The sequence below is a fragment of the Coregonus clupeaformis genome, chromosome 27, assembly GCF_020615455.1.
Source record: "Coregonus clupeaformis isolate EN_2021a chromosome 27, ASM2061545v1, whole genome shotgun sequence".
Lineage (NCBI taxonomy): Eukaryota > Metazoa > Chordata > Actinopteri > Salmoniformes > Salmonidae > Coregonus > Coregonus clupeaformis.
In genome coordinates this window covers 34,909,159-34,922,548 of record NC_059218.1, presented here as the reverse complement: position 1 = coordinate 34,922,548, position 13,390 = coordinate 34,909,159, and the positions used below count along the sequence as shown (strand labels likewise).

At 46.0% G+C, this 13,390-nt stretch overlaps 1 protein-coding gene across 2 annotated transcripts in view; it reads left to right on the top strand.

Moving 5' to 3' along the window:
- The window catches only part of LOC121541885 (serine/threonine-protein kinase PAK 3), a 63,997-nt gene that overhangs the window by 45,587 nt on the left and 5,020 nt on the right, over positions 1-13,390 (top strand). For both annotated transcript variants that reach the window (XM_041851251.1, XM_041851250.1), the window contains 4 exons: positions 179-242; positions 3,158-3,206; positions 3,370-3,482; positions 3,601-3,718. In XM_041851251.1, the coding sequence (XP_041707185.1) occupies positions 179-242; positions 3,158-3,206; positions 3,370-3,482; positions 3,601-3,718 (344 nt within the window). The remainder of the gene's footprint in view (positions 1-178; positions 243-3,157; positions 3,207-3,369; positions 3,483-3,600; positions 3,719-13,390) is intronic.

Genomic DNA, 13,390 nt, shown 5'->3' with positions numbered 1-13,390 from the left:
GCAGTGTATTTTGCCATTAGTACGAGGCCCCACAGCGGGCCACATCCCTGAATGGCATGGGCAGAGGAGCGTGTGTGTAATGCAGGGTTGCCCTCTCCATGGTCGTGCTGTGTGTGCATGCCTACCTCAGCCTGACCTAGAGACACTCTCCACTAATCACCTCTCTCTGTCCTCTCAGGGAGCATTGTGAGTGTGGGGGACCCCAAAAAGAAGTACACACGCTTTGAGAAAATAGGACAAGGGTAAGTCCACTTTCAATCCAAATCCACTAGCTACTTACTGTCTCTTATTGGAACAAAGTACTCTTTGGTAGTCAGCCCAGCTGAAAGAAAGAAAGACAACGCCTCACTCAGGAGTGACCAGAGACAGAGCGGAGAGAAAGAAAGAGGTTGAAGGGTCTGAGAGAGAAGTAGAGAGTAACTTTATTCAGGCATGGCTGCGGGCCAGATGAGCTCAGCCTTCTCTCTCTCTCTCTCTCTCTCTCTCTCTCTGGGAGAGCTGGAGTCTGGGGTGAGCTTAGCCCTGACATCACCACTGCCTCCACCTCAGACCTGAATACAACAACAGCAGCAGTCAGCTCCCTCCAGCACTGCAGAGACACTCCATCTGTCTAACACACCACTAAGGGCTCCCATGATCAACGTTGGTGGGAATGGCAGACAATCTACACACACTGTCTATAAATTAAAACAGCCGTGCACAAGGATATGAACACTAAACCGTGGTTTCTCACAGACCTCTCTGATTAAACCCACATGGAAATGTTACCTGAGGATGTGAGCAGTTAACAAATCCTGAGCTCAGTAGCCTTACCACCACACACTCCATTACCTCTGGAGATCACATGAGAAGCTTCCTGATGAGTCAATGATCAGCATGGAGTAGTTCCACAGCTACCTAACAACAGAGTGTTACCTGGCTGGCTGCAGCGCATCAGTGACTGGGTTGGGATACGCTGCAGAAACACTTGTTCATTATTCATACACACTCACAATACAATACACTGGTGTAGCCTGACGGTCTCAGGGAGGGAGGGAGGGAGGGAGGGAGGAGGGAGGGAGGGAGGGAGAAGAAAGAAGAGAGAGGGCAAGGAGAACAGAGTGAGGGAGAGATGTGAGAGAGAGAGAAGTGTGACTTGACTCAATCTCTGGAGTGTGACTTGTAAAATGAGTGTTCCACTTCATTCTGTATAAGGTCAATCTGTGAGACCTCATTATCGAAATGAAGCCATTCTGCAGCAGCAAAACAAACTGTTGTCAAAAAGACAGGCAAGGCATGGGTTAGACTGCCATGGTGCACTGGTAAAGTTAATGCAGTAGAAACTAGGCTAAAGTTCATGGTGTGGAACCAAACAGTAAACCAGACTCCTGGCAGGGGGCTCTGTCTATTCCTGGTTACAGCCTTCACCATGGGACTGTGTTATATTCCTGGTTACAGCATTCTCCATGGGACTGTGTTATATTCCTGGTTACAGCATTCTCCATGGGACTGTGTTATATTCCTGGTTACAGCATTCTCCATGGGACTGTGTTATATTCCTGGTTACAGCATTCTCCATGGGACTGTGTTATATTCCTGGTTACAGCATTCTCCATGGGACTGTGTTATATTCCTGGTTACAGCATTCTCCATGGGACTGTGTTATATTCCTGGTTACAGCATTCTCCATGGGACTGTGTTCTATTCCTGGTTACAGCATTCTCCATGGGACTGTGTTATATTCCTGGTTACAGCATTCTCCATGGGACTGTGTTATATTCCTGGTTACAGCATTCTCCATGGGACTGTGTTATATTCCTGGTTACAGCATTCTCCATGGGACTGTGTTCTATTCCCTTGGAGCTGATACAGAAATGGAAGCATCATAAAAACAAAGAGACGTTCAGTCAGGTATAAACCTGACACTACCCCAGGCTGTACCCAGGGAGGTGCCTGTGGTGTCTTGCCAAAGGGCAGAGTGCAAGGTGGTGGGATACAGCACCATGTCTCTGCCCTCCAGCACTCAGAGGTGTAAAATGTCAGGGCAGAGAGAGGGACATCTTGGGACAGAGGTGCAGGTTACTGTACCCCAGCCGGGGGTGCCAAACACACAGAGCTTTATTATTTTTTTTTACATTGTAGTCATTTAGCAGACGCTCTTATCCAGAGCATTAAGTACCTTGCTCAAGGGCACATCAACAGATTTTTCACCTAGTCAGCTTGGGGATTCGAACCTGCGACCTTTCGGTTACTGGCCCAACGCTTAACCACTAGGCAACCTGCCTCCAGTTTACTGTAATCTGTGTCTGTCTGATTAAAAGGATGCTCAGGCTACTGCAGAGGGAATATCAGATCTGTGATTCCAGTGGAGCCCCAACACCACTGTGGCACAGGGATCAGAATAACAGTACATATACTGGACATGGTACAGAACAGAGACTTTGCAAGAAATCATATTGTACATGTTAATAAGGGCACTTCAAACACACTGTACACTTGGCAGAGTGGGTTCATATGCCAGTCATGAACTGTATGCATTACAGACTTGATACTGTACACACAAGTCATACACTAAACACATCACAGAGTGGTGAGCACCCCATACACACTCTGAATGTAACTCAGACAAACAAGCACACGCATAGCAGAATGAGCTCTTGATATTCTCCACATATGCAAGTGGTATAATGTGCACATGCAAGCCATGCAAGACATTTATAGATATCAGAGAGGAAAGGTAATCTTATTGACAGGTTAATTACTCCTATTAGTTATTACTGACCCAGGGACACTAGTGTTGCCTTTTCCAACTGCCAATGGTCAATGCTGCCCTCTGGTGGCCAAATTAAATGGTACTTGATCATCTATGAAAGGAAGCCATTGAACTGCTTGCATTCAAATACATTCTGTAATTGTTTCTTTGAAGGGCATTCTTGTGTTAATAAAAAAATGTCCTCCAGGCTCTTGAGAGTTGCATAACTCTAATATTATGGAGATGGGTACCGTGGAGGGACATGTTTTGGAAGGAGCAGACAAGAAAGGCATTTCACTTTACTAGTGCACGTGACAATAAAAACTAGAAACTTGAAACTTTGAGAACTTGGGTGATCTGTTCTAACTCCTTGCATGTGGACTTGTTTCTATGTGGAACTAATACATTGTTCTCTTGTTTCCTCAGGGCATCTGGCACTGTGTACACAGCCATTGACATTGCTACTGGCCAGGAGGTAAACTAACTACCACAGTCACTTCAGAAAATCCGCAACATCTTACGTGTCTATCAGTCACCCTGATGATTAGCCTTCTCTTCTGGCACATTAATTGTGTAATCTGTCAGAAGAGCACTGAAGATACCATGTAGTGTCGTGTTTGTGGTTGTTCCTCTCTCAGGTGGCCATCAAGCAGATGAACCTCCAACAGCAGCCTAAGAAGGAGCTCATCATCAATGAGATCCTGGTGATGAGGGAAAACAAAAACCCCAACATAGTCAACTACCTGGACAGGTGAGCCTAACCATACTGTGGTTACTGATGGGGAGAACCTAAAGTATAGCAGCTACTGTAAATATGACCATCTCATGCAATGACTATACTGAATCTCTCTGTCCTCCTCTGTCTGTAGTTACCTGGTAGGGGATGAGCTATGGGTGGTGATGGAGTACCTGGCTGGAGGTTCACTGACTGATGTGGTGACTGAGACCTGCATGGACGAGGGCCAGATCGCTGCAGTCTGCAGAGAGGTAAGAAAGGGGGATTCCTAATCCGTTACACAACTGACTGCATTCAACAGGAACAGGACTTCTGTATTATACCCTTAATCAGCGTCCACGTCATCGGCGCTCAGGGAGCAGTTGGGGAGTTAACTGCCTTTCTCAAGGGCAGAACAGCAGATTTTTCCACCTTGACGGCTCGGGGATTCAAAGCAGCAACCTCTCGGTTACTGGCCCAATGCTCTTAACCGCTAAGCTACCTACCTCTACTGTCAACCCCTTACCAGTTACCATGCCTCAGTGACAGTCCTCTACTGTCAACCCCTACCAGTTACCGCTAGGGTTGAATATTTTCCCAGTATTTTACAAATGTTCCATCCCAAGAATAAAAAATGTCCCGCCAAAACCGGAAGTGTCATTCAAAAGCATATAAATACGCCTATGTCTGAATTTGATTAGAGCTTTGATCGAAAATTCAAGCCTGATGCTACCTGAGCCTGATGAGCCATACAGTAAATATATTTTATGAGCCCTACATTAGACATTTTATGAGCCCAAGCCCAAAAAAGCCCAAATGATTGTGGGCTACTTACTGCACATTACACACGACAGTAAAATAATAAAAGCCTATAGATGTAGCTAGCTATATGCACTCTTGGTAAATAAATTAAACAAGCTCCAGTAGGCTAATCATTTTGAGTGCGGACTGTATTATTGTACTGTATTGTATTATACTGTATTACAGTGCATTCGGAAAGTATTCAGACCCCTTTACTTTTCCACATTTTGTTACGTTACAGCCTTATTCTAAAATGGATTAAATTGTTTTTTTCCCCTCATAAATCTACACACAATACCCCATAATGACGAAGCAAAAACAGGTTTTTAGATTTTGAAGAATCTCAAATATAAAATATAATTTGATTTGTGTTATTTCATAGTTTTTATGTCTTCACTATTATTCTACAATGTAGAAAATAGTAAAAAATAAAGAAAAACCCTTGAATGAGTAGGTGTGTCCAAACTTTTGACTGGTACTGTAAGTATTCAGACACTTTACTCAGTACTTTGTTGAAGCACCTTTGGCAGCGATTACAGCCTTGAGTCTTCTTTGGTATGACTCTACAAGCTTGACACATCTGTATTTGGAGAGTTTCTCCCATTCTTCTTTGCAGATCCTCTCAAGCTCTGTCAGGTTGAATGGGGAGCGTCGCTGCACAGCTATTTTCAGGTCTCTCCAGAGATGTTCGATCGGGTTCAAGTCCGGGCTCTGGCTGGGCCACTCAATGACATTCAGAGACTTGTCCCGAAGCCACTCCTGCGTTGTCTTGGCTGTGTGCTTAGGGTCGTTGTCCTGTTGGAAGGTGAACCTTCACCCCAGTCTGAGGTTCTGAGCGCTCTGGAGCAGGTTTTCATCAAGGATCTCTCTGTACTTTGCATCTTTCCCTCGATCCGGACTAGTCTCCCAGTCCCTGCCCCTAAAAAACATCCACACAGCATGATGCTGCCACCACCATGCTTCACTGTAGGGATGGTGCCAGGTTTCCTCCAGCTGTGATGCTTGGCATTCAGGCCAAAGAGTTCAATCTTGGTTTCATCAGACCAGAGAATCTTGTTTCTCATGGTCTTAGAGTCTTTAGGTGTCTTTTGGCAAACTCCAAGTGGGATGTCATGTGCCTTTTACTGAGGAGTGGCTTCTGTACCATAGAGGCCTGATTGGTGGAGTGCTGCAGAGATGGTTGTGCTTCTGGAAGGTTCTCCCATCGCCACAGAGGAACTCTGGAGCTCTGACCAAGGCCCTTCTCCCCCGATTGCTCCGTTTGGCCGGGTGGTTAGCTCTAGGAAGAGTCTTGGTGGTTCCAAACTTCTCCCATTTCAGAATGATGAAGACCACTGTGTTCTTGGGGACCTTCAATGCTGCAGACATTTTTTGGTACCCTTCCCCAGATCTGTGCCTCGACACAATCCTGTCTTGGAGCTCTACGGACAATTCAAACCTCCTCATGGCTTGGTTTTTGCTCTGACATGCATTGTCAACTGTGGGATCTTATATAGACAGGTGTGCCTTTCCAAATCATGTCCAATCAATTGAATTTACCACAGGTGGACTCCAATCAAGTTGTAGAAACATCTAAAGGATGATCAATAGAAACAGGATTCACCTGTTCTGAATTTCGAGTCTCATATCAACGGGTCTGAATACTTATGTAAATAAGGTATTTCAGTTTTTTATTTTTAATAAATGTGCAAACATTTCTAAAAACCAGTTTTTGCTTTGTCATTATGAGGCATTGTGTGTAGATTGATGAGGAACAACATTAATTTAATCCATTTTAGAATAGGGCTGTAACGTAACAAAATGTGGAAAAAGTCAAGGGGTCTGAATACATTCCAAAGGCACTGTATATGGACTGGAATTAAGCACATCATTCAAACCATGATAAAGCTGAGAGAACATGCGATTCTGGTGCAGCACATGCGGCTTACAAAGTTACAAGTATAGGCTATTTGATTTTAATTTTGAAATATAATAGGGCCTATTTGTATAATTAGTAGGCTGATGCATATATACACTTCATAATATTTCCCCTAATGTTATTAGCCTACCTCCTCTTTCTCTCTCTATTGTTGCTTCATTCCTTCCTCGCTTTCAACAGTTAAATGAAATAAGTTTTGTTGTCCTTATCGTCATCATTCTAATGACATCCTTGAATAATATAGGACTAGAATGAGATGCAGATGGCTTTCACTTCTCTTCACAAAGATTGAATGGTTATGGGTCTGAATAAATAACTGCTATAGCCTACCACCATCGCGCATTCGCTCTACTTTCAAACTACCAATGAGTTCTATTGGCTGCTGTATTTAACATTCAGCAAACAAGCGCTTGCGTCCCTCTTTGAATAGTTCATTGGTATAATACATGAAAAAATAAAAATAATCCATCAAGCTATTCTAGTCTAGCTTTTCCTGCATGGGACTCCAAGAGCTAAGGAGCGTTTTTTTAAAGTGAGAGGCCAGTGGTGCGTGCTTGTTGCGCAAGAGACAGAGGCTATAAGTTAGAAGCTTATTATGCATAACCCATCATTCATTAGCTAAATACTGTATACGCATTTCATTTATTAACTGAAAGAGGTAGGCTAGGACATATATAGTATATCAGTCTTTAACAGGATTATCTATTTTGGATGCAATTTGAATGGAATTGATGGAGAGAGAGACTGCTCGCGCATGCTCTGATTTAAAGAGTTGATATTCGAGTGATAGGCTGTTTTAAAACTCTGCAGCTGCAATTAAATATGGTGACCCCCGAAAGCAAGATGGAGATGTGTAAATTAGACACGCATTCGGTCTTTACTGTAGCATAGGCTATGCTGCAGCCAATGTCGGCCTACCTGTCACAGTGCCTTCTCCACTGTAACCTCTGCCTTCTCCAATGTATCCTCTGCTGTCTCCACTGTAACCTCTGCCTTCTCCACTGTTCATATTAAATAAGAAAAAAAAAATTCACCTTTATTTAACCAGGTAAGCCAGTTGAAAACAAGTTCTCATTTACAACTGCGACCTGGACAAGATAAAGCAAAGCAGTGCGATAAAAACAACAACACAGAGTTACATATGGGGTAAAACAAAACATAAAGTCAAAAATACAACAGAAAATATATATACAGTGTGTGCAAATGTAGCAAGTTATGGAGGTAAGGCAATAAATAGGCTATAGTGCAAAATAATTACAATTAGTATTAACACTGGAATGATAGATGTGCAAGAGATGATGTGCAAATAGAGATACTGGGGTGCAAATGAGCAAAATAATTAACAATATGGGGATGAGGTAGTTGGGTGGGCTAATTTCAGATGGGCTGTGTACAGGTGCAGTGATCGGTAAGGTGCTCTGACAACTGATGCTTAAAGTTAGTGAGGGAGATAAGAGTCTCCAGCTTCAGAGATTTTCGCAATTCGTTCCAGTCATTGACAGCAGAGAACTGGAAGGAATGGCGGCCAAAGGAGGTGTTGGCTTTGGGGATGACCAGTGAGATATACCTGCTGGAGCGCATACTACGGGTGGGTGTTGCTATGGTGACCAATGAGCTAAGAGAAGGCAGGGATTTGCCTAGCAGTGATTTATAGATGGCCTGGAGCCAGTGGGTTTGGCGACGAATATGTAGTGAGGACCAGCCAACAAGAGCGTACAGGTCACAGTGGTGGGTAGTATATGGGGCTTTGGTGACAAAACGGATGGCACTGTGATAGACTACATCCAATTTGCTGAGTAGAGTGTTGGAGGCTATTTTGTAAATGACATCGCCGAAGTCAAGGATCGGTAGGATAGTCAGTTTTACGAGGGCATGTTTGGCAGCATGAGTGAAGGAGGCTTTGTTGCGAAATAGGAAGCCGATTCTAGATTTAACTTTGGATTGGAGATTCTTAATTTGAGTCTGGAAGGAGAGTTTACAGTCTAACCAGACACCTAGGTATTTGTAGTTGTCCACATACTCTAGGTCAGATCCGTCAAGAGTAGTGATTCTAGTCGGGTGGACGGGTGCCAGCAGCGTTCGATTGAAGATGGATATAGGTCTGTAACAGTTTGGATCTAGATCTAGAGTGTCACCCCCTTTGAAGAGGGGGATGACCGCGGCAGCTTTCCAATCTCTGGGGACCTCAGACGTTACGAAAGAGAGGTTGAACAGGCTAGTAATAGGGTTTGCGACAATTTTGGCGGCTAGTTTTAGAAAGAAAGGGTCCAGATTGTCTAGCCCAGATGATTTGTAGGGGTACAGATTTTCAGCTCTTTCAGAACATCAGCTGTCTGAATTTGTGTGAAGGAGAAGCGGGGGTGGCATGGGCAAGTTGCAGCGGAGGGTGCAGAGCTGTTGGCCGGGGTAGTGGTAGCCAGGTGGAAAGCATGGCCAGCCGTAGCAAAATGCTTGTTGAAATTCTCGATTATTGTAGATTTATCGGTGGTGATAGTGTTTCCTAGCCTCAGTGCAGTGGGCAGCTGGGAGGAGGTGCTCTTATTCTCCATGGACTTTACAGTGTCCCAAAACATTTTGGAGTTAGTGCTACAGGATGCAAATTTCAGTTTGAAAAAGTTGGCCTTTGCTTTCCTAACTGATTGTGTATATTGGTTCCTAACTTCCCTGAAAAGTTGCATATCGCGGGGCCTATTTGATGCTAATGCAGTACGCCACAGGATGTTTTTGTGCTGGTCAAGGGCAGTCAAGTCTGAGGAGAACCAGGGGCTATATCTGTTCTTAGTTCTGTATTTTTTGAATGGGTCATGTTTATTTAAGATTGAGAGGAAATTACTTTTAAAGAACAACCAGGCATCCTCTACTGACGGAATGAGATCTATATCCATCCAGGATACCTGGGCCAGGTCAATTAGGAAGGCCTGCTCGCTAAAGTGTTTTTGGGAGCGTTTGACAGTGATGAGGGGTGGTCGTTTGACCGCAGACCCATTACGGACGCAGGCAATAAGGCAGTGATCGCTGAGATCCTGGTTGAAGACAGCGGAGGTGTATTTAGAGGGTAAGTTAGTCAGGATGATATCTATGAGGGTACCCATGTCTACGGATTTAGGGTTGTACCTGGTAGGTTCGTTGATAATTTGTGTGAGATTGAGGGCATCTAGTTTGGATTGTAGGATGGCCGGGGTTATAAGCATATCCCAATTTAGGTCACCAAGCAGTATGAACTCTGAGGATAAATGGGGGGCAATCAATTCACATATGGTGTCCAGGGCACAGCTGGGGGCTGAGGGGGTCTGTAGCAAGCGGCAACAGTGAGAGACTTATTTCTGGAAAGGTGGATTTTTAGAAGTAGAAGCTCAAACTGTTTGGGCAGAGACCTGGATAGTATGATAGAGCTCTGCAGGCTATCTCTACAGTAGATTGCAACCCTTTGGCAGTTCTACTAGACGGAAAATGTTGTAGTTGGGGATGGAAATTTCAGAATTTTTGGTGGCCTTCCTAAGCCAGGATTCAGACACTGCTAGAACATCAGGGTTGGTGGAGTGTGCTAACACAGTGAATAATTCAAACTTAGGAAGGAGGCTTCTGATGTTAACGTGCAGAAAACCAAGGCTTTTACGGTTACAGAAGTCAACAAATGACAGCTCCTGGGGAGTAGGAGTGATACTGGGGGCTGCAAGGCCTGGGTTAGCCTCTACATCACCAGAGGAACAGAGGAGGACTAGAATAAGGATACGACTAAAGGCTTTAAGAACTGGTCTTCTAGTGCGTTGGGTACAGAGAATAAAGGGGGCAGATTTCCGGGCGTTGTAGAAAAGATTCAGGGCGTTATGTACAGACAAGGATATGGAAGGATATGAGTACAGTGGAGGTAAACCTAAGCGTTGGGTAACAATGAAAGAGATAGCATCACTGGAGGCACCGATTGAGCCGGTCTCGGCGTGTATGGGGGTGGAACAAAGGAACTATTTGAGGCAGTTTGAGAGGGACTTGGGGTTCTACAGTGAAATTGTATAATAAGAACTAACTGGAACAGCAATAGGCAAGGCATATTGACATGGGAGAGAGGCATAAAGCAATCACAGGTGTTATTAGAGAGAGCTAAGACAACAACTGGTAATGGCAATAAAGTTTGGGCTGAGGCTAAACAGAATAAACAGGACAGGGTACTGTGTAAAGGAACAGTCCAGCAGGCATCAGCTGTGCAGCTGAGTGATCATAAGGTCCAGTGAACAGCAATATGTGAGTCCGAGAGCAGTTCAAATTGGTGCTTCAGCACAGCGAGCAGGAAGCTAGGTTGTAGTTTGCGTGTGCTAGCGGGCCGGGGCTAGCAGATGGATCTTCGTGGTGGTCGCAACGGGAAGCCTGTTGAAACCACAGACGATTACGTTGGCAGACCAGTCGTGATGGATCGGCAGGGCTCCGTGTCGACTCTAGGAGGTCCCGTCCGGTTGACAGAGAGGTAGATAGCCGGGAGATGTGCCTGACTCAAGGCTAGCTCAAGGCTGTTTAGCCAACAACAACGTTCATTTGGTTGCAGTTAACTAGTTGCGATTATCCAGTGTTAAAGGTCCAGTGATTCAGTGATTCCGGCAGAAAATCCGATAGGATTCTGGGTCGATAACACGCTGTGCAGACAGTGCAGACTGGCCGATAATAGTCCAGGCTAGAGCTGGCTGGTAGGTCGTGCAGGCCACGGACAATGGAGAAAAGCCGCTAATGGTGGCTAATAGCAAGTAGCTAGTTAGCTGGCTACTCCCGTCCGGTAGACAGAGAGGTAGATAGCCGGGGCTAGCTCAAGGCTCAAGGCTAACTGGTGCTACGGGGGCAGTGGTGATTAGCCTACAGCAACATCCATTCGACATCTATTCGGTTGCGGCTAGCTAGATCCGGTGTTAAGGTCCAGTGATTCAGTTATTCCGGCAGAAAATCCGATGTTCTGGGTGAAAACCGCTAACGGTGGCTAATAGCAAGTAGCTAGTTAGCTAGTTAGCTGGTGATATGATGTTTTTATGCTATAATGATGTCATGCCATAGTATTGTGAGGACAGGGAAAGAGTTAAGAGATGAGTGGTTTGGGGCCATGAAGTCTACATTCCATTATGTCAAGGTAGATTAGTGATGTTTAGGATAGCATGAGTGATGGGCAGGATACTGACTTGAGGTAAAAAGTGATGAACATCAAAGGCAGGGAGCGCCCATGGAGACTTGCCAGATGTACAATGGGGGAAAAAACTATTTAGTCAGCCACCAATTGTGCAAGTTCTCCCACTTGAAAAGATGAGAGAGGCCTGTAATTTTCATCATAGGTACACGTCAACTATGACAGACAAATTGAGATTTTTTTTCTTCAGAAAATCACATTTTTTATGAATTTATTTGCAAATTATGGTGGAAAATAAGTATTTGGTCAATAACAAAAGTTTCTCAATACTTTGTTATATACCCTTTGTTGGCAATGACACAGGTCAAACGTTTTCTGTAAGTCTTCACAAGGTTTTCACACACTGTTGCTGGTTCTTTGGCCCATTCCTCCATGCAGATCTCCTCTAGAGCAGTGATGTTTTGGGGCTGTCGCTGGGCAACACGGACTTTCAACTCCATCCAAAGATTTTCTATGGGGTTGAGATCTGGAGACTGGCTAGGCCACTCCAGGACCTTGAAATGCTTCTTACGAAGCCACTCCTTCGTTGCCCGGGTGGTGTGTTTGGGATCATTGTCATGCTGAAAGACCCAGCCACGTTTCATCTTCAATGCCCTTGCTGATGGAAGGAGGTTTTCACTCAAAATCTCACGATACATGGCCCCATTCATTCTTTCCTTTACACGGATCAGTCGTCCTGGTCCCTTTGCAGAAAAACAGCCCCAAAGCATGATGTTTCCACCCCCATGCTTCACAGTAGGTATGGTGTTCTTTGGATGCAACTCAGCATTCTTTGTCCTCCAAACACGACGAGTTGAGTTTTTACCAAAAAGTTATATTTTGGTTTCATCTGACCATATGACATTCTCCCAATCCTCTTCTGGATCATCCAAATGCACTCTAGCAAACTTCAGACGAGCCTGGACATGTACTGACTTAAGCAGGGGGACACTTCTATCACTGCAGGATTTGAGTCCCTGGCGGCGTAGTGTTGTCACGATCGTCTAACAGAGATGAGGACCAAGGCGCAGCGTTGCAGGCAAACATACTCTTTATTAGAGACACAATCAAAAACAACAAAACGATAACGTGACAGTTCACGGTCTAACACAACAGACTAGAAACAAGATCCCACAAACTCTGTGGGGAAACAGGCTGCTAAAGTATGGTTCTCAATCAGAGACAACAAGCAACAGCTGAATCACGTTGCCTCTGATTGAGAACCACACTGGCCAACATAGAACAACAATACTAGAATGTGAAACCTAGAACAAAACACATAGACTTTACACACCCTGGCTCAACATATTAGAGTCCCCAGAGCCAGGGCGTGACAGTACCCCCTAAAGGCGCGGACTCCGACCGCGCCCACCAAATACCACAGGGGAGGGACCGGGTGGGCACTCCGCTTAGGCGGCGGATCCGGCTCCGGGCCTGATCCCCGCTCCCTCTCCAACCCCCCAAAGTACCCCTGGTCCGGTCTGGCCCCGCTGGCCGGAGCTGGACTGCACACTGGTGGAGCGGATTGCTCTAGCTCCGGCGTGAAGCATCTGACCGGTGCCGGACCAGCCACCGGTGGAACAGGCACGGGCCGTGCCGGACTGACGACACACACCACTGGCTTGGTGTGGGGAGCAGGAGCGGGCCGAGCCGGGTTGACGGAGCGCACCACTGACTTGGTGCGGGGAGCCGGAACGGACCGTGCCGGGCTGACGAGCGCACCACTGACTTGGTGCGGCAAGAACGGGCCGAGCTGGGCTGATCGAAACGCACCACTGACTTGGTGCGGGGGAGCAGGGAATGGCCGGCCGGGCTGACGACGCACACCACTGACTTGCGCGGGGAGCAGGAACGGGCCGGACAGGGCTGACGAAACGCACCACTGACTTGGTGCGGGGAGCAGGAATGGGCCGGACTGGGCTGGCGACGCGCACCACAGGCTTGGTGCGGGGAGCAGGAACAGGCCGGGCCGAGCTGGCGACGCGCACCGTAGACTTGGTGCGAGTGGCAGGAACAGGCCGGACCGTACTGGGAACACACACCACTGGCCCTACGTGGGGATCAGGAACAGGCCGGACCGGACTG